We start from the raw sequence: 19,824 nt of genomic DNA, 5'->3' as shown, positions 1-19,824 counted from the left end.
GAGAACTGCTGTACAGTGCTAGACCCATTTTTTTTTTTTTTTGCTTTAAAAAGTAGATACAGAAAGGAACTTCAGAGTTCATGGAGCCTCTGGGAGCCACTGAGGAGAAGGCACATTCTCCTGGGCTCATGCACAGTCAGCTTTAGGCCACTAAGAGATAGATGGCTGCCTTCCAGCCTTGGGTTTATTGTCTGTGTTCTAGTTAATAGTTGAGGGGAAGTGTTTAAGTTAGTAGGAACACTGTAATTCAGAGGACTGCTTTGGCTCCTGAGAGGCAGAGTATGAGTAAATACATTTAATATAACAATAGTACAATAAGAATAATTACATATATAAAGTCTGCAGTTCCTGGCCCACTCCTTCAATGGTTTGTATAAGCTCCCTTTCCCAAGACACCCCAGAATGGAGTCACCAGGAACTCCAAGGACAGCTCAAATCTTCTCTGGGAGAGTCGTGGGATAAGAAGAGAAACAGGCTGTCAGCAGAGCTGTGTCCTGTGGGGTGCAGTGGCACAGGATGGGGAAGGACTGGAAGAGGGATAATTTCCCCACCTCCACAGGGTAAAGAAGGCTAGCAAGTGTGGTTGCTTTGTTGTTGAAGCAGAAGGCACCAAGCAGGGGAGAGCTAGAGATAGCAGTAGCAGGGGCATGCTGTGGTCCTCCTCTGTCCAGGAAGCAGAGAGAATTCAGAGCTCTCCTAGTCCTCCATTATGTCTCACTGGCTTCCCAGCCTAAAATGTGCTGAGAAGGGGGAGCAACAGCCAAGTTCTGGATCTCCTCTAGAAGCCAAGAGAGAAAAGGAAGGTAGGTTGGAAGAGGGAAGAAGCTGACTACTGAGTGATTAGCTGAGATCAGGAAAGAAGGCATTTGCTGGGTAAGGTAGAAAGGGGACACTGACTCACCTGGGTCACAGAGGCGTGGTAGGGTCACTCAGGGCTCGGGCATGATTCTGAGGGCAGAGAAACTGAAATGAATTTAGAGGCATATTTCCTATGTCTCCCAAGTACACTTCATCTTAAAGATTGCTTTTTACCTTTGACCCTGATACCTTTTAGCCAGGGAGAAATGCCAAGCTGTAACTGGAAGCTTAAGATTACAGGTTCTCCTACCCTCCAAAGGGTCAAATTATCAGAAATGCCAGAGTGACCAAAGAAAGCACCCTATTCCCAGACTAATTGCAGAGACTTACCTGTCGAGATAGCCCTAAGATCCCTCCACTGGCCAGAATGGGAGTGCTGCTCCCAGGATGAGGGGGTTGCAAGCTGGGGCTGTTTCTTGGTCCTGGGGACACATCTCCAGAAGAGTCGAGTGTTTCTGGGGCTAGAGGGGAAACTTGGATGAGAACAGGGTATAAAGCCCCTCCAGATTACCTTAAGCAACCAAGCTGTTTCATCAGGGAAGAAAAGGCTCCATAGCAACAGGAAGCTGTGAGTCACCATAGCAATCCAGTTTCAAGAGAACCCCCCTACCAAGAGGCAGAAGCGTCATTAGAGCAACCAGGGAGGAAGCAACAGGAAACTATAAGGATTGCTGTGGTGAACCAGGAGGATACAACAGGAAGCTGAGGCAGTTTCCATAGAAACCCAAGGAGAGCTAGAGAGAGAGGTACAGAGGAAGTGCTTCTTAGCAAAAAGCTGCTGTAAGCATCACCCTAGCAACCAGATGGAAGGCTCTTTTAGCAATGGGGAAGCTGTACACAGTTGTCATAGCAACTGGGCTACTTGGCTAGATAAAGGACTTGCTTAGCAGTAGACAGCCTGAACATCACCATGATGACCCAGCTGCTGGGGGCCACCCCTTGAGAGGTGCCTCACCCAAGGAAATTTGCTTGACGTCCAGATCCCAGGCCTCCTCCTCGACGCGAGCAGGCAGGGAGCAGGCTCCCGGCGAGAAACCGGGAAGGGAGGGGCCGGCATGCTCAAAGGATGACACGGCCACTGAGGCCCGGGTGCGGGCGGCTGCAGAGAGTGGGGAGTGGGGGAGTGCTGGTGTGGGAAAGTCCTCCTGGCTTCTTACAACAACTGTCAGCACAGAGGGCCCCCCAGTCAGTCCCACAGGTTTTGGAAAGAGGCCCACTCATTACTCTTCCTGACTTTCCACCACACCGCCCCATTGACCTGCACCAGTAGTTAAGGTCTGACTTCTGGGGGCTCCCCCACACAGCACCCTGGCCCTCACCTCTTCCAGTGAGCAAGGCACTCAGTGTCCGTTCCCCAAGAGCTTTGATGTCCAGGAAAGGTTTATTACCAATGCCCATGGAGACCATCTGCTGCACTCGGAGCTCTAGAGAATAGAGACCCTGTTAACCATCTCCTGCTGCCCAGGCCTAGCTTCAGCTGTATCACACTGTGTTGGCTTTTTCTTTTCCAACTCTCATGATTCCTTTCTTCCTCTGTATCTTGACATGTAGTATTACGATTATATTTTGTGTGTGTGCCAGTACTGGGGCTTGAACTCAGAGCCTCTCACTCTCACTTGGCTTTTTTTGCTCAAGGCTAGTGCTCTACCACTTGGAGCTACTTCTGGCTTTTTATTGGTTAATTGGAGATAAGAGTCTCAGGGACTTTTTGCCTGGGCTGGCTTTGAACTCCAATCCTAAGCCTCCTGAACAGCTAGGCATGAGCCACTAGTGCCCTATTTTTTTTTTTTTTTCTGGCGCTGATACTAAGGCTTGAACTCAAGGCCTCTTGCTTGGCTTTTTCACTGAGGCTGATGCTTTACTACTTGAGCCACAGCTCCATTTCCAGCTTTTTAGTGGCTAACTAGAGATAAGAGTTTTAAGGACATTCTTACCTAGGCTGGCTGCTAAGCCTCCTGACTAGCTAGGATTACAGGTGTGAGCCACCAGCATCTGGGACATCTCCTAATTCTTCCTGTGTACTACCACAAAATGGATGATGATAGTCATCTTTGATTTCCTCCTCCAATTTGTCTCTTCTCTTCCATATATTGTGTTCTGCCCACATGCCTTTCCTTCTAATACTCACTTCCATTTATCTTGGGCATTAAGAACTAACTTCACATTTTTACTATCTTTGTAGTTTGGAAAGCATCCTACAAAGCTTTCCCAAGCAATTCCCATATTCCACAAAATCTCCTGTTAGAACCCTGATTCCAAGCACAGCTTCCCTGCCTCTGTCCAGTACCCTTGTTATGGGCTGCCTGTCTCCATAGCAGCTGGGCAATAGAACTTGTCCACTTGAGTTTGATCTCTGGTGAGGTTGCCTGCAGAGTGTATGCCTCTCGTGCACGCCGTCGCCGAAACCACAGCTCAAAACACAGTCCACTTTCCCCAATGTTTTCTGTCAGCCCCATGTCAGCAGTCTGAGGAAGAACAGAGGGGAATGGTGAAGGAAGGAGTCCTTGCCTTATAGGCAAGCTCTATGTATAGGCTGGCATCTGGCAGATGTTCCATAATTTGCTGAACACCTGTGAGGTACTAAGTGCTCTACATGTAGTCTTCTTAAGAACATGATTTACAGAAAGAGGACATGAGGCTTAGAGATATGAATCAACTTGCCCAAGAGCTGATAGATTATTAGAGACGGAAGATTCAAACCCATGTCTGGTATTCCAAACATAGGCTCTTTCCCCCTATATTACTTCCTGTTGAGCTGGAACTAGTGTAGAAGGACAGAGTTCAGAAACCTTAAGAATAACTCCATACTACCTGACCATAGGTTGGCTGCTTCCCTAAATCAAGGCCTGCCTTTTTTTCTTGTTGGCACTAGGCTTTGGATTCAGGACCTCATGATTGCTAAGCAGGCACTCTACTAGCTTCTTATACAGTCCTTTTTGGCAATGGTTATTTTTGGGGATCCTTGGGCTGTGATCTTCCTATTTTAGATTTTCCGTTGTAGCTGGAATGGCAGGCCTGTGCTATAGGCTCATATTCTTCTACTGAGATGGACTTTCATAGATTTTCATGGTCTAGAGCTATGATCCTTCCAATCTCAGCCTTCCACATAGCTTGGATCACTTCATTCAGCGATGGGTTGAGAAGGAGTCTTGTGACCTTTGCTGTGGTTGGCTTTGAACCTCAGTCTTCCTGATCTCAGCCTCCCAAGAAGCTAGGATTATAGGGAGGGCCATCTGTGCTTAGATAAAGCTTTTTTGTTGTTGTGTAAAGTTTGGGTATATAGTGTCCTTTTTCCTGTTACCCCAGGACTACCCCTAACTTAAAAGGCATGTGTGTTCTTTTTTTTCTTTTGTAGGTAGTGGGGCTTGAAATCTAGGCTTGGGCGCGGTCCTTGGGCTCTACCACTTAAGCCACAGCACCACTTCCAGTTTTCTCTTGGTTTATTGGAGATAAGAGTCTCACCGACTTTCTTGCCCGGGCCGGCTTTGAACCATGATCCTCAGACCTCAGCCTCCCGAGTAGCTAGGATTACAGGCGTGAGCCACTGGTGCCCAGCTGGCATGTGTGTTCTTAATGAGGAAGGCCCTCTTCCATTTGGCCTTGAAATGCCTCACAATATCTCCTGTATGAACTATAAGGAAATCTCCATGGAGTAAACTAGCTGCAAGGAGCTCTATCATTCCCTGGCTGATATCAGGTCAAAGCCTATCTAGATGATGCATCTGAAATGGGATTGGAGTTGAATTTCCAGAACATTCTGAGTTCACAAAGAGCATGAATCCTACCCCCCTTTGCACACATACTCACTCCAAGTAATGTACCTTAAAAGCCTGCTTGTAAACAAAGGTCTCCAACCCGCCATCAGAGCCTTTGAGTTTGCTGAATAGAAGCAGGTGTTCAAAAAGAAAGACATGGCGAAGGCATTTCTTCCGGCCGCAGACAACAGTGAATGGGTCCCGATGCAAGAGCTGCCCCTGCTCCTTCAGATCTATCTGGGGAAAGGAAAAGGAAAGGTTGTTGACCCCGGGGTCCTTATAGGGCTGGGAATATGGCTTAGTGGTAGAGTGCTTGCCTAGTATACATGAAGCCCTAGGTTCAATTCCTCAGTACAACATAAACAGAAAAAGCCACAAGTGGTACTGTGGCTCAAGTGGTAGAGTGCTAGCCTTGAGCAAAAGAAGCTCAGGGACAGTGCCTAGTCCCTGAGTTCAAGCCCCAGGACTGGCAAAAAAAAACAAAACAAAAAACCAACAGATTTATAGGTCAAGGGATCTGATGTACTGGTCCTCACACAGAATCAGGAAGTCAGGGTCATCCTTAGCCTAGAACCCATCCACTGGTCACCATGCCCAGCACACCTGTCTAGAAGCACAGCTCTGCCTCTGAAGATGGGAGGGACATGGCACAAGAGAACTTACAATAGGTATTTGCATACTGAGGACTCAGGAAGAGAACCAACAAAGTGTAGGTCTATCCCAGAGGAAGTAGGTTCAGGAAGCCTACTTTTGGAGTCACAAGAACCAGGAAAGACTAAGTAGAAGAGAGTAAAGTAAGTGTTGGGTGTTGAGATGCAGGCAGAAGGGAAAGATAAGAATCAGGATCAGAATAGGGTAGCACAAAGCAGATGTAGCAGGATCATGAGATGTTGAACAGGATATGGCTTCTTTATTTGCAGATGAGGAAACTTAGGACCAGTTAAGTTCAATGACTTAGTGAAGACTACCCAGCCCATTAGAAATCAGAGCCCAGGGCCCTCAGACCTGGAGTCTGATTCTTAGCACCAGCCCAGGTAGCTTCTGAGGCCACAGGATTAGGCAGTAGGAGCAGGAGTGACTAGAACCAGGACCTTACCTCACAGCCTCGCACTGCTTCCACAGCTAGCAGATCTCTACCTCGGGCCTCTTGTTCCCGGAGCAACTGAACAGCAGCCCCAAGGGCCTGGCGCTCAGAACTCAGCTCAGGCCCAGCTTCATGCAGGAGCTCCTCCAAGAGCCGTCCATATCGAGCCAGCTGTTCCAGGGGCTGCTGCAGGGCTCGAGGCAAACTAGGACCACTTTCCATGGATCCCTAAGGTGAGGAACAAGAATTAAGGGGAGAGGTAGGAACTCAAGCAATAACCTCTTATAATCTCTCACATTTAGCTTCTAAAATCATTTTCACTGTTTGTGAGTCTGTCAGGATCTGGGGCTTGGGAACTATCCTTTAGTTTTTTTGTTCAAGGCTGATACTCTACCACTAGAGCCACACCTCTATTTCCAGCTTTTTGGTAATTAACTGGAGATGAGTCGAATGGACTTTTCTATCTGGGCTGGCTTTGGATCTCCATTCTCAGATCTCAGTTTCCTGAGCAGATAGGATTATAGGCATGAGCAATCAGTAGCCAGCCACTGTAGCATTTTTTTTTTTTAACATGAAGTCCTTGTGAATGGGACATTCCATGTGAGTGGGACAGAGTAGACATTTACTAAACACAGAAAAGGAATCACGAATCTTGTCCAAACTTACATAGGGGGGACCCAGAAAAGAACCCAGCCTCACCTGGCTCTGTCTAGTATTGGGAGATTATTGAAAAGAGATGTTCCAGGGCACATTCAGGAAAGCTTTTACTCTGAGGGATTTCAAGGTGGGGTGAGTTTTATCCTTCCCTAGCTCTTCTCTTTTTCTGCCTCCCTTCTCATGAGGGCTGAAAAGAAATTTACCTTGGCTGGGGGGCTGAGCACTGCCAGACCATTCTCTAGTTTGTGTCGGTGCTTCACGAACTGCGCATAGAGGCTGAACTGGTCCCCCTGCACAGGTAAAGAAGAGGAATCCTTCGTGAGGCCCCTCCTTTTCCTTCCTCATCCTCACTGCAGCCCAAAGGAGAGGCTGGGTTCCTAGGATGCACTCAGCCTGCTGGGAGTGAGAGAAAATCTCCCTGTGGAGAGCAAAGTCCAGGAACCACTTTGAGGGGATAGAGCTGTGCCTCTCAAGGGAGAAGTGGGCATTGATACCGATGGGGGACAGGTAGAAGGGGCCAGAACACCGGAAGAGAGAGGACTTACATGTCGAAGGAAGCAGGCCCCGATGCGCAGAGGGTGGGTGGCGCAGCCCTGAAGCTCCTGCAGGAAATGTGTGCGGTGGAAGCTTCGAAGTCTCTCCCGGGTACTCAGGGCAGCAGCCCAGGTGCCCCGAAGTTCAGGAGTCAGCTCAGGCCCTGGGGGTGGCACCGGCTCACTCAGAATGGTCACATAATCTTGCTCACAGGCGATCAGTTCAGATACCAGGCGCTGTTGGGCACTGCGGGCAGAACCAGAGCAGCAGCAGAAGTGTTACCTGGGCACTGAATTGCTGAGCTGTTACCCTGCTACCCACTGGTAGGTAGTTGGGTTTGCCTTTTGGGAACCAATAGGGCTGGGTTCTCACCTGATGCTTCGTTTGCGTTCCATCCGTGGGGTGCCTACTCCCCAGGGACCATCTGGCCCCCCAGCCCGGCCCAGGAGTACATGTTCCCGAGGTGAGCATGTTCTGTCTACCACCTCAGTACTGGTGACCTCAAGGCCTCGGATTAGCACGGCTCTTGGGGGCCTGCTGTCAGCTTCTGGAGCCAGCTCAAGGACCTCATCCTCATAGTCTTCCCCACAGGGGGCCAAGGAGCAATGTGATGGGGCTGCCCGCGGCCCAGGGCTGCTGGTCAGTAGCAGAGAGCTGAGGCTGGGTGAGGGGCTGTGGGAGCCCTGCTGGGCCCCTGCGCTGCTGGCACTGTCTGCCCGTCGTCGCCGGTGGCCCCGAGGACTGGCCTCTTCTCCCAGCTGTTGTTGAATCCTCTTTTCCAGCTCTTGGCAGCGAGCTCGGCAGTGGCCCCATTCTCGAAGGGCTGCTGGGCTGCCCAGGTCCAAAGCCAGAGCCCGCATCTCCTGGAAGGTGCCAGCACTGGGCTCTGGGGCCCGACGCAGGGCAAGGGCTGCCAGCACAGACTCACGACTGGGCCCAGCTCCTGCTAGTTTAGCGAAGCCCTCATCTACCCACTCGTGTGCCTACAAAGCCAAAGGGGTTGGAGATAAGAGAGAGGCTGAGAGCCTGTGCCACTCCCAAATGCCCACCACAATAGATCTTACTTTGCTGATGGCTCTCCAATGCCTGTCACATTTCTGTTTTCTTACTGTCCCAGTATCACTGCCTAACCATGTTCCTTGGAGGCACGCTATGTTACCATGGCATGGAGCCTGAGGAGCCTGGAACAGTTAGTACTTATACAGAGGGTATAAGCTGCAGGATTGGTACTACTTTCATATAGGCAGATGTCTACAAAGGCACATTGGCTTTAATAGTCATTCAGCAAATTGATGGCTGAGCAAAGAATCAAAGCTGAGAAGATCCATTCCTAAGTTTCTCTTCTCTCTCTCTCCCTCTCTCTCTCAGTACTGGGAATTGAGCCCAAAGTCTCACATATGCTAGACAAGCAGTCTACCACTTATGCCACACCTCTAGTCTTTGGTTTTTTATATTCATTCATTTATTTATTTACTTATTCACTTATTTGTTCATTGAGCTGGTACCAAGTCTTGAACCCAGGGCCTTGGTCTCGCACTTGGCTTTCTTGTTTACAACTAGCACTCTATCACTTCAGCCTTACCTCTCTACGCTGGCATTTTGCTGATTAATGGAAGATGGAGTCTCAAAGACTTTTTCTACTCAGGCTGACTTTGAATCTCAATCCTCTAGGTCTCAGCCTCCTGAGTAGCTAGGATTACAGGCATGAGTCACTTGTGCTTAGCTTTTTATTTTATGTTTAAGATATAATATTGTATTAAGACAGTGTCTTAAAACCTTTTTGCAGGGCTGGGAAAGTGGTTTGGTGGTAGAGTGCTTGCCTTGCATGCATGAGGCCCTGGGTACGATTCCTCAGCACCACATAAGCAAAAAGAAAAAAGCCGGAAATGGGGCTGACACTCAAGTGGTAGAGTGCTAGCCTTCAGCTGAAGAGCTGAGGGACAGCGCCCAGACCCAGAGTTCAGGCCCCACAACTGACCAAAACAAAAACAAAAAACAAAACCTTTTTGCTTAGGTTGATCTTCAATTCAGGATCCTGCTGCTTCTGCCTCTTGAGTAGGCACAATTAAACATGAGCCACCATACCTAGCCCTTGCTCTTAACCACTACTAGATCAGCATCTCCAGGCTGAAGAGAGATGATAGTGAGCACAGGAAGGTGCTCTGTACACACACACCTGCTGGAAGAAGCGCTGAAGCCTCAGGGCCCGATGGAGGCCACTTTCTACCTGCTCCAAGCGCTGTTCAAAGACATCCAGAACCTTCTGAGAAGTAGTGTCCTCCTCCAGATCCAAGGCTTCCCGGGCCTGAGCCAGGCGTTCCTGGAAAAGGGAGGCATGCTCAGGTCTAGTCCTCTTTCTTTCTACTGACTTCCCCACAAATTCTTCTTCCCACTTACCTGAACCTCAGTGTTAAAAGCCCGGAATCGAAGCTCTGTCTCTTGCAAGGCAGACAGGGAGTCACCAGGCACAGAAAAGTTAGCCAGCTGCTCCTTGCCTGGGCCTGTGAGCCATTGCAGCACCTGAGGCAAATGGGGTGGGATAGCAGGGACCATGAGGGAAAAGAAGGCTATGAAGCAGAAAGGCTGAGCACCAGCTCTAGTTCCATGACCTTGACCTATAGAACTGGGGTGAGCTATTTTGTATCATCAGTAACATGAAATTGATAACAATGAGTGGTAGTAGTTTCCACAGGACCCTGTGAGACACCAGGTAAGAAGTCTTTAGTAGTACAAGCGATGTTGCTTAAGTGTAAAGAACCTGCCTAGCAAGCACAAGGCCCTTAGTTCAAACCCTACTATTGAAAAAAAAATTAAAAAAACCATCCAAACTCTTTAGTAAAGAGCCTCATGAAGCACTCAGAGTAGGTGAACAGATAAAACTGGTATGAACCAAAGGCAGGAAGGAAGATCCGCTGGACAACTAGAGCCAGGAGAAATTTCACACTCACTCTGCTCTGGTGATGTGGGCAGTGTCCTAGGCCCCAGGGCTGGAGAGTGGTCCATGGCCCAGATAGTGGTTCTGTGTGTGAATGTGTATCAAGGTCTGGCTGCTTGTTATGCTGCCATTAGAAACCCTCATGCTTGCTTTGAGATGTTTGAACAAAAAGAGATGATAAGTTTTTCCTCAGAAGAAAGAGAGGAAACTATGGTAGGATAGCCTGAAGATGAAGCCTGAGAATGTCCCTGAACAGCTAGTGCCAACAATAACTACATTTAGAGTTCTTTGCCAAATTCATCTCATCCTCCTAGCTCCCTTGTACATCGTGTTACCATCCTCATTCTGTAGACTTGAAAACTCAGAGAAGCTTCCTAAGTTGTTAATGTCTTACACATATGGTAGCTAGAACTCAGGCTCATCACTTCCACCTCCAAACACTGTTTTCAAACAGGATTTATAAAAATAAAGGAAAGCTAATAAAGAAACAGTAGGAGATGACTTCTTGGATGTTGGAATAGAGGAAGCAAGTGTGCCACAATCCTAGAAACAACTGACTCTGAGATGACCCTTTCCCTGATGCCAACATAGGCATCTGTGAGGAGCACACCATGCCATGCTTAGGAATAAGGAGGAGGGCTGGAAAGGTGCTCAGTGGTAGAACGCTTGTCTTGCATGCCTGAGGCCCTGGGTTCGATTCCACAGCACCACATAAGCAAAAAGAAAAAAGCTGGAAGTGGCGCTGTGGCTCAAGTGGTAGAGCACTAGCCTTGAGCTGAAGAGCTGAGGGACAGCGCCCAGGCCCAGAGTTCAGGCCCCACGATTGGACCCCCCCAAAAAAAAGGAATAAGGAGGAATAACCAAATTTCAAAAGCTCACTCCACCCCACATAGCAGGGTAAAGAACAAATCTCTGTGGGGTTCTTAATCCCAGGAAAGAACAATTAAGGTTAAGAGAAGCCAGTCTTGTTCACAGATCTTGTCATAAGAAGTCCAGTGGTTGCTTTTAGACCTTGCAATGCCTTCCTGCCAAGGTGGAGGGAGACAAGGCCTTTCCAGCCTCTACTGGGGATTCTACTGCATAAAGAGTTGAGGCAGCAGATATAGCTGGCAACTGATTATAGACTCACACCTGAAATCCAAGCTATGCAGGAGGCTAAGAGCTGAGGATGGTGGTTTGAAGCCAACCAGGAAGGCAAGTCTGAGAGACTCTTACCTCCAGTTAACCAGCAAAAAGCCAGAAATGGAGTTGTGGCTCAAGTAGTAGAGCACAAACCTGAGGAACAGTGCCCATGCCCTGAGTTCAAGTCCCAGAACCAGCACACAAAAAAGTATCAATAGGTATTTGTTATCTTTATGCGAAGGAGGTAAACACTTCAGCCAGCTTTTTCTAGGATCCCTTGGACAATGAGCATCTCTCAGGATCCCAGATCACACACAAACAGTGGGGACATCTAGCCTTTTTTTTTTTTTTTTGCTGGTGTTGAGCTGCTCCAGCCCTCTTGCTGAGTTTCACACTTACTATGACCATGCTCTAGGAAAGATGAGGAGAGATGGGCATTCACTTCGACAGGTTATATTAACCCCATCAATATGAAGTATCTGTAGAGAAGGGAGTACCAGAGGCTCCTAAGCTCCAGTAATGAGGACTATGAGTTCTTACCTGTTGGAGTCGGTACCGGCGCTGCTGTTGCTCTTGTTGCTGAACATGAAGGTTGGAGAGGCGCACAAGCTGGTGGATGGCTTCATCCACCTCCTGGTATAGTGTGGCTGGACCTGGGCCCTCCAGCCTGGAGAAGGAGAGACTAGAATGAGCCCTTGCCCTTGTCAAGCCCCTGGATTCTTACCTATTTATTTATTGGTTTATTTCTGTGCCAGTATTAGGCTTGAATTTAGGGAAAGGGTATTCTCCCTTTTTTTTACTCAAGGCTGGCACTCTACTACTTGAGCCACACCTTTTTGCTAATTGGAGTTAAAAGTCTGGACTTTTCTGCTCAGACTAGCTTTGAACAAGGATCCTCAGATCTCAGCTTCCAGAGTGGCTAGGATCAGAGCCTAAAAATCCTTAAAATGGCAACTAGTGCGCAGGAACATTGCAAAAGTTGTTAAGTGCAAAAGCACACTTTGCCCAGACATATGTACAGTAAAAACAATCTGACAGCTTCAATTTACCAGTGGCCATTCCACCTTGGGTTTGTTATCTCACCCTCCTATATATACTTCTGCACACCCAGCTCTCATACTTGCTGCTGTGGGTGGAACGAAGTCTCATCAGGATGGCTCCTCCGTCCCTCTGTAAAGCTGTCAGCCGAGAATCTGCTAGTATCTTCTGCAGGGGTTTAGGCATTCCCACTACCTGCTGGGGACAGGGAATGATAGATGAGGCTCCACTAGAGACAGTCTACACCAATCTAATCCATAACCCCCCATTGTCCCATCTCTTCATACCTCTCCCTCTGGCTCCGCTGTTCCCTTTAGCTCCTCAATTGCCTGTCGTACAGAGCCCAGCACACCCCGACACAGGGTACATAGCCTCGCCACTTCCTGAAACGCATAGGTAGGGATGGAGTTGAATATGAGGATTCAGGACAAGGAACTTATTGTGAGTGTTGAGCAGTCCTGGAGACTCATGGTGGGTGCAGTACCTGACTTTGTTGCTTACTAATTATCGGACTCTTGGGCAGGTCCACAAACTCTAAACTTCATTTTCTCTAGCTATAAAGTTGAATTAAGAGGGGATTTTATGAGTTTTAAAGAGATGGTATCAGCCTAGCACCCGGATGGGCCAGGCACATTGTACAGGTTAGTAAATGTGAGCTTCCTTTTCCTTTGTCTGTATTGGGTCTCTGCCCTTCCAAATCTCCTTTTCTGCCTCTTTCAGACCCATTTTCCTTCTGTCATGCAACTTATAGATTGAGCTATATAGACTTCTGCTTATTTATTTCTCTCTTCCTGAATACTCACAGAACTTAAACTCATAAAAGATAAGAACAGGAAGGACCTTTAGAGATCACCAGGACTGATGGACTTTGTGGATGAGGATGCTGAGGCTTGGATATGGGAATAGGGAGCAAGTACAGAAATGGGTACCATCTTCAAACGTGAGAAAAAGGTAACTTGTTCAAGGCTACATGGAACAAAAACTAACCTTTCAACTCCTAGCACTTTCCAGAAACCACATGATAATATATTGTATTCTTCTCTAGTAAGTTGTTTTGTGATTTCATCTTTCATCAGAAAAATTACACGTTACCATATAAAGAAGTTCACATGCTCCTCTTATCTCAGCAACAGCTCTAATGGTTTGTGAGTAAGTAATAAGGGCTTTCTGAACTGAGAGGAATGGAAAGTACTTTCCTTTTCTTTTTTTCCGATCCTGGGGCTGGAACTCAGGGCCTGGGCACTGTTTCTAAACCTCTCTGTGCTCAAAGCTAACACTCTACCACTTGAGCCACAGCACCACTTCGAGCTTCTTCTATTTATGTGGTACTGAGGAATCAAATCCAGGGCTTCATGCATGCTAGGCAAGCACTCTACTACTAAGCCACATTCCCAGCCCCCTCTTTTTTCTTTTTCTTTTTGGTTCTGATACTGAGGCTTTAACTCAGGGTCAAAGTGCTATCCCTTAGCTTTTTCACTCAAGGCTGGCACCCTACCACTTGAGCCACAGGTCTACTTCCAACTTTTTTGCTGGTTAATTGGAGATGAGTCTCATTGGAGATAAAATTTAACTAGGCTGGCTCTGAACCTCAAACCACAGATCTCCACCTCTAGAGTAGGATTACAAGTGTGAGCCATTGACACCTAGTTCTGCAAAGTACTTCTTTTCAACCTATGGTTGTATCTTGGGTCTGCAACCTAACGCAGAATATTCTCATTCTAACTGGGCCATTCCTAGCTTCCAGGGTCATCAGTGACAGAAGGGAAACTTACCTGATGTACCTCTACCCAGTAGCTTGGAGAGAGGTCCCTGTGACCTCCTAGGTCCCACTGCAGTTCCTCTGGCTTGGCCACTCTTTTCAGTTCATTCTCTGACAGCAACTCAGCACCCTGTAGATAAGTGAGGGCAAGGAATTCTACTTGGGCCCTCAGGGAGCTATAGACCAACCTGGCCCTCCCACCAGCCCCTTCTCTCTCCACTACTGATGGAAAACTAGGTGAGAGTGAGTGGCTCAAACCTGAAATCCATAGAGTTCAGTCTGAAGAGCATCCTGGGTAAGAATTAGTAGCCGCTGAATAAGGGGAGGGTCTCCTGAGTTCTGAAAAGAGAGAGGAGAGCCCTAAATTGTAGGCACTTAGATGACCTAGAAAGGCCGCTAAGGAAGTTAAGATCTAGAGGAAGTGCCTTTCTCAAAGGGTTGGTTACCTGAAGTTGATTCAGGATGGGAATAAGTGCAGAAGGCAGCGAGGATGCCTTGCGAAGGTCCAGCAGAACCGACAGCCCCAATAGCTGCAGATCAGGCCTGTGGGGCAAAGCAGAGGCGTTGGCTCGGATTTAGTGTTAACTGTCTTTAGGAAAAGTTAAATTGTGCTTGCCCAGTACATTTGGGAAGCAATGGGGAAAGGACCAAACCCTGATGTGTGTCTAACAGATGGTAATTGACCTAGCAATCAGGAATCTACATTCACATGGCAGCTGGGTCAAGGAATGAAAGTCTAGAAAGACTTGTGTTCTGGAATAGTTTGGACTGAATGTCATCCTGTAGCATGGTGCCTAATAGGTAACTTGGAGCTCAATAAATATTTGTCGAATGAATGAACCAATCCCCTGATAATTCAGGTAGTGTCTTAGATATTGAAAGTCAGCAATGCTAATTTGGGGGATTAATAAAGGTATCCTAGAAGTTAGTAAGTTAGAGGTCAACAGTTTGAAAATCTGAGAGGTTCAAGTAAGTGTCCCAGAGGCAGAGGGTCAGTACTCTGAGGTCAGGTCTTCAAGATTCAGAAAGTTAATTTCTAGGGGACTGAGATGCACATGGTTACCTGAGCAGTGAGTGCAGATAATGAAGAACAGTGCTCAGAGTGTCTGGAGAGGTTGGGGGCTCCTCAGGAGGGCATGGAGGGGTAATGGTCAGTAGAGCTCGTCCACTGTGGTCTATCCCACCTAAGACACAAAATGGCCGAGACTAGGAGCAGTCTTTGGCTCCCTCCCTCCTTCCTTCTCTCCATTCCTCTCTCCCAAGCCCACCTTGACTGTTTATCTCACTCCCAGTGCCTTTCCCTTTGTCCACTGACCAGTCAGGACGAAGAATCCAGATGCCATCAAGTCCCAAGCTATAACGGGATCATCAGAGATGGGGGCTGAAGGGGCCTCTTCTGTAGTGTTCTCTCCTTTTACTTCCTGCACAGTCTCCAGGGGTTGTGTTGGGGGTTCAGACAGGAACCCCTCTGGACCTGTGGATCCTGTACAGACACAGGCAGAGCTACAAGCCTGATCTCAGCCTAATTCTACTTCCCTCCCATCCCTAGGCCCAGTTTTGTTCCCTGGGCCTCAGTTTCATCTCACCTGCCATATGTACCGGGCTCATGTCCTCTTGCTTTGTCTCTCTGGCACCCTCTTCTGTCGGCCCACAGTCTTCTGGGGGCTTACTCTCTTTTTCATCTGCTGGTGTGAGTTCTTCTGTTGGCTCAGATTCCAACTTCCTCAAGCCTTCGTTCTCCTTAACCAGGCCACATTCTGGAAGCTTGTGTTCATTTGGTAAGGGCATATTGATATGGGTTTCCTGGTATTTGGTCTCCTCCTTTTCTCCAGGGCTGTGAGGGGCACTGTCCCCTCCTCGGCTAAGAGCCCCTCTGCCTGCAGCTCGCTTTTTTCTCCTGTTTCCCTTGCCTGTTCTTCGAGGGGTACCAGGTGGTACTTCAGTCCCCGGGCCTGCTCCTCCAGCCTCCCCTGGCTGAAGGGGACAAGATTCCGATGTTTCTTCCAGGTTCTCTGCTGGGGGCTCAGACCCCTCCAGGACAGTCTCAGATCCTGGGGGAGACCCAGGGGAGGTTCTAGTACTGCTCCCCTCACCAGGTGGTCGTGCCCCATCCTGGTCCCGAGGCACGAGGCCCTTCTGGTGCATCCATGCTCTATGTCTCCGGTGGCGGCCCTTTCCCCCAGCACTCTTGCGAGTGGGTACTGTGCGGGTCCTGGAGAGACCTGAAGAGCCCTCAGCATCCATAGGGCTCCCCCTTGCAGGCAGCGTCACCTCCAACAGCTCCACATACTCACCCTCTGGGCCTTCTGCAGGAGCATTATGCCCATCCCCAGGACTCCGGGTGCCCAGCACCTCCTCAGGGAGTGGAGGGCTGGGAAGCCCTGGGGGTCCAGATGGCAGTTCTGGGGGCAGTGTGCTTGGCTGATGCCCAACCATGAGGCCCTCTTTGTGCACAAACTGTGGACAGATGAGCTCAGCCCAGGGCAGCCGCTGAATTCCAGAAGGTGCAGAGAGCAGACAGGTGCTGAGACGACCTGTTGGCCGGTCCTTGTTGATGCCTTGTAGCCACTCAGGTGTGAACAAGTAGGCGCAGGCCTCATTGGGCACAGGCAACTCCTGCACCCTCCCACCCCCTGGGGCCAGGCATTTGAGTGCCAGCCGAGGTGCTTGGGCTGCTGAAGGTACCACCTGCAGGTAGAAATCTCCTGGGCGCAGCAGCTGCCAAGGCAAGGCTGCTAGCTGTACCACCACCTGCTCATGCAGGCAGAGAGGCCAGCCCTCATGGAAGAAGAGGAATCCACTGTACTGGGCCTGGGGAGAGAAGTGGGGGCTGCACTCAGACCTCTGCTGAAGAAACTATCAGGGGAGGCAGTGAGAATAGGGCCACTCTGGGAAGGCCTTGTCTAGAGGGGTGGGGAGGGAGAATTAGGGTTGATGTGGGGATTGGAACTTGTCCTCTGGGGTAGGATGCTTCTCTAGGGAGCCAGTTCTGTATGTGGGACTTATGAGACCATCACTACAGAGGCGTGGTCAAATGCCATTGGCTTAGAGGAATCAAAACTCTTAGTCTTTATATCTATAGAGTGAAGGATCTCTGCTGAGTCATATCTGAGGGAATTAGCATCTTCACGAATTCCTAATGAGGTAGAAATGTCTAGAATTGGTTCTGGAAGGTCAGGATCTTTTTTTTTTTTTTTCTTTTTGGTGTCAATGTTGGTTAGGGGTCAATGCTTGGAAAAGATGAAAGGACATGTCTATGTGTTAGTATCTAGGTAATCAGTATTTGTGAGGCCCAAAGTCTGGGATCACTTTAAATGACCCTTTGGGATCAGTAGAGTCTTGGCAAATCTAGAGTGGGTCAATGATCTTAGGAGAAGCAAAATATAGATGCAAAATATAGCCACTCACACAGGCTTCCTGCTGGACCTTGGCAAGCAGGTGCTTGGCTGGAACCAGGAAGTCCAGTGTGTATCTCAGCGCATCCTCCCGGTAAGTCCTCTCCACCACCTGGAACACCTGACCCAGCAAGGTAGGGGCTGTGGCTTCAAAAGGTGGGTACAAGGCAGCAAGTGTGCTCTGCACACAGTCCTCAACTGGCTCAGGCTCCTGGGAGAAACAAGAGCAGACTACAGATCCCTGAAGATCACCCAAGCTTATCTCCTTGGGGGCTGCACTGGTCTGAAGTTAGCTGTTTCCCGCGGGGCCCTCATCATGTGTGCCCTCCTGGGCACTCAGGAAATGCTGTGGGATGAGGCAGGATGGGGGGAGGGCTGGGCCATCACAGTCTACACACCTACCAGGACTTCATGCTTATTAAAATCTGAGGCCTTGGTTTTGGAGATTCTGGGAGAAGTTCCTGGGAATGTCTCAGATTAATGTTCATGACTCCTAGTGACTGCATAGGGTCTCCTCAGGAGACAAAAGACAGTCTCTGGGACCATCAGGGGATTGAGTTGATAGAGGTTTCACAGATCCATTCTGTAAATTGTTTCTCCTAGGGTACCCATCCAGACCTCTACACCCACTAACATGGATGGGAAGAAGGAGGATAGAGAGACTGGCATTCTTTATATCACTCTTCTCTTCCAGAATGGCTCCCAAGCAATCACCCATTCCCAGAGTCTGTGGGATTGAGTTACAAAGAACTGGGTGGAGGCATTTAAAAGAGGAAAAAGGCACAAAAGGAACATTCGGGGAAGGGAGGAGGAGGCCTTAATAGTATGCATTCCAGCTGAAATCTTTTTCTAATTCCAGTGGGACCTCTCTCTGCCAACTTAGACCTGGAGCCACCAGATCAGCTCAAAAGACTCACCCAGACTGGCCTCCTCCAAGTGAATTAATGTGACATCTTTCACCATCTCACACTCAAAACAAAATCCCCTTGAGTTATTTCTTTGCAAGTTTCATTCCCTTTTAAGATGGACTTTGAAATTCATTTTATTAGATTTTTTGGTCATAAATGGGAAAAGGGGTACTCAATGCAAGTATTTACCTAGCTCTCTTCCCACCCCCATCACTGCCCACATGCCTTGCTTTGGCCTCTAGACAAAACTGCATATTTTACCCTAAGTCCCTCCAGTCAGAGTAGCCAGCATGTCCCAGCAGTCTAAGAAGCTAGGGCAACCACTCCTGAGTCAGACATTCTGTGCGTAAGCGCCCAGACCAGGCCCCAAGGTATGTGGGCGAGCAGACAGACCCTTAGTGTTCCTAGGACCCCGCCGGCTCTGTGCGCGTGGGTGGGGGGATGGGGGTGGTTAGGAGATGGGCAGGGATGAGGCTAAGTGGGCCTCAGCTCCAAGGCGGGGGGGGGGGCGGGGGGCGCGGATTTAGGGCCTAAGCAGTGAGGCAGCTGCAACCCATTAGGGGCGGTGAGCTCATGGCTGGGCCAGAGTCATAGCCACAGGAAACAGCAGCGGCAGAAGAGGAGGAGGGGTCTGGAGCGGGCGACGGCAGGCTAGGAGCTCAGCGGCCAAGCCTCCAGTCGGCCAGGACCAAAGGGGAGACCAGAGAGACTGGGTCAGCTTTCCTTGGCCCAGTTCCTCTTTCTTCTAGCTACAACCTCCCCTCGCAGTGGAGCAGACCCCGCTTGTGTTCCTGCCCCTCCTCCATTCCCTGCAGTGAGCGCCCCTGGCAGGGCCTCCCCCCCTCCTTCGTTATGCAGTGAGCACCCCCCCCTTGGCTGCACCCCAGTGCAGTGGGCGCTCTCCTTGGCAGTGCCCACTCTTGCAATGTTTCTTCAGGAGTACTTCTGGACTGAAAAGTTCCCAGGAAAGTGTTCGCTCCTGTTGATGCAGGGGCTTCCAGTGCCCCACGCTGCCGCTCCAAGGGCCTTGGCCTCTTTCGGGGAGCTCCCGTCCGTCCGAGCTCCTTCCCTTCTGCAGCAGGAGGCAGCGCTTCCATTCCCTGCAGCGCTGGGCTGGGGGCGGGGGGGCTGGGGAACCCCACATCTCTGCTCTGCTCTGGCAGCGTCACGCCCCCTACCCTTGCCATGGCCCCGTTTTCTCGGCGGGAATTCCCCTCTTTGGCCGTGCCCCTGGCCCCGGCCCAGCCACAGCTGTGTCTGGTCCCCCAGGGCCGGATGGGTGGGCCAGCTTCACCGGGCTGGGGACAGATGGAAAATGGTGGCTATAGCAGGTCAGTTCTCATGACCCGAGGCAGTGCCATTGCAGGAGAGCCGTAAGAACAATCCGTGGGGGTCTACGAAGGATAGAGGGCTGGGACCCGGAGGGCGGGGGAGGGGAGAGGAGAGCCGGCAAAGAAAGCGCTGCCCCGGACAGGCAGGGCGGGGGAGGAGTGCGGACTAGGTGAGAGACCAGCGGGAGGCGGGGGAGGGCCGGGGAGGAACGCGGGAGAGGGTGAGGCCGTGGCCGGGGCGGACAGCTCGACCGCGGGCCGGCGGGCGGGTCCACGGGAAGCGGGCACCGAGCGGACGAGTCCTAGGAGCGCCGAGCAGGCGAGGCAGGCGCAGGAGGCACGGGGCTGGGGGCTACGGGTTTCCCGACGGCCGGGGGGACACCGGGGGGTGCGACGCGAGACTCACCATGGCTCGGCGCCGGCCGCGGCAGACGCTGGCTTGGGCGGG

General features: G+C 50.0%; 1 protein-coding gene across 4 annotated transcripts; it reads right to left on the bottom strand.

Annotated features, from left to right (window-relative positions):
* Positions 1-203: 203 nt before the first annotated feature.
* Positions 204-19,803, bottom strand: Arhgef40 (Rho guanine nucleotide exchange factor (GEF) 40). Of its 4 annotated transcripts, none has more exons than XM_013029694.1 (24): positions 19,783-19,803; positions 17,151-17,348; positions 15,329-16,553; positions 15,058-15,225; positions 14,806-14,926; positions 14,189-14,285; positions 14,001-14,081; positions 13,756-13,872; positions 12,271-12,366; positions 12,066-12,181; positions 11,486-11,612; positions 9,286-9,408; positions 9,065-9,208; positions 7,261-7,871; positions 6,900-7,134; positions 6,558-6,644; positions 5,710-5,925; positions 4,680-4,850; positions 3,146-3,323; positions 2,178-2,282; positions 1,814-2,020; positions 1,189-1,319; positions 902-948; positions 204-778 (listed from the first exon to the last, which is right to left on the bottom strand). In XM_013029694.1, the coding sequence occupies exons 1-23, from the start codon at positions 19,783-19,785 to the stop codon at positions 907-909; spliced, it is 4,599 nt and encodes a 1,532-aa protein (XP_012885148.1). In that variant the 5' UTR covers positions 19,786-19,803; the 3' UTR covers positions 204-778; positions 902-906. The 4 variants fall into 4 exon arrangements, with proteins under 4 accessions (XP_012885148.1, XP_012885149.1, XP_012885151.1 ...); XM_013029695.1 differs by having other exon boundaries at positions 204-494; XM_013029697.1 differs by having other exon boundaries at positions 1,814-1,957.
* Positions 19,804-19,824: the final 21 nt, after the last annotated feature.

The sequence above is a fragment of the Dipodomys ordii genome, unplaced genomic scaffold (genome assembly GCF_000151885.1).
Source record: "Dipodomys ordii isolate 6190 unplaced genomic scaffold, Dord_2.0 Scaffold121, whole genome shotgun sequence".
NCBI classification, from domain to species: domain Eukaryota; kingdom Metazoa; phylum Chordata; class Mammalia; order Rodentia; family Heteromyidae; genus Dipodomys; species Dipodomys ordii.
Note: the sequence above shows the minus strand (reverse complement) of the source record. Positions and strands in the feature narration are given on the sequence as shown.

Excerpts from the sequence above, each read along its gene's own strand:
- Arhgef40 (XM_013029694.1), bottom strand. Across the intron at positions 5,926-6,557 it reads TGCTCAGCCCCCCAGCCAAG|GGATCCATGGAAAGTGGTCC; the intron begins GTAAATTTCTTT and ends TCCTCACCTTAG. Across the intron at positions 4,851-5,709 it reads AAGCAGTGCGAGGCTGTGAG|ATAGATCTGAAGGAGCAGGG; the intron begins GTAAGGTCCTGG and ends TCCTTTCCCCAG.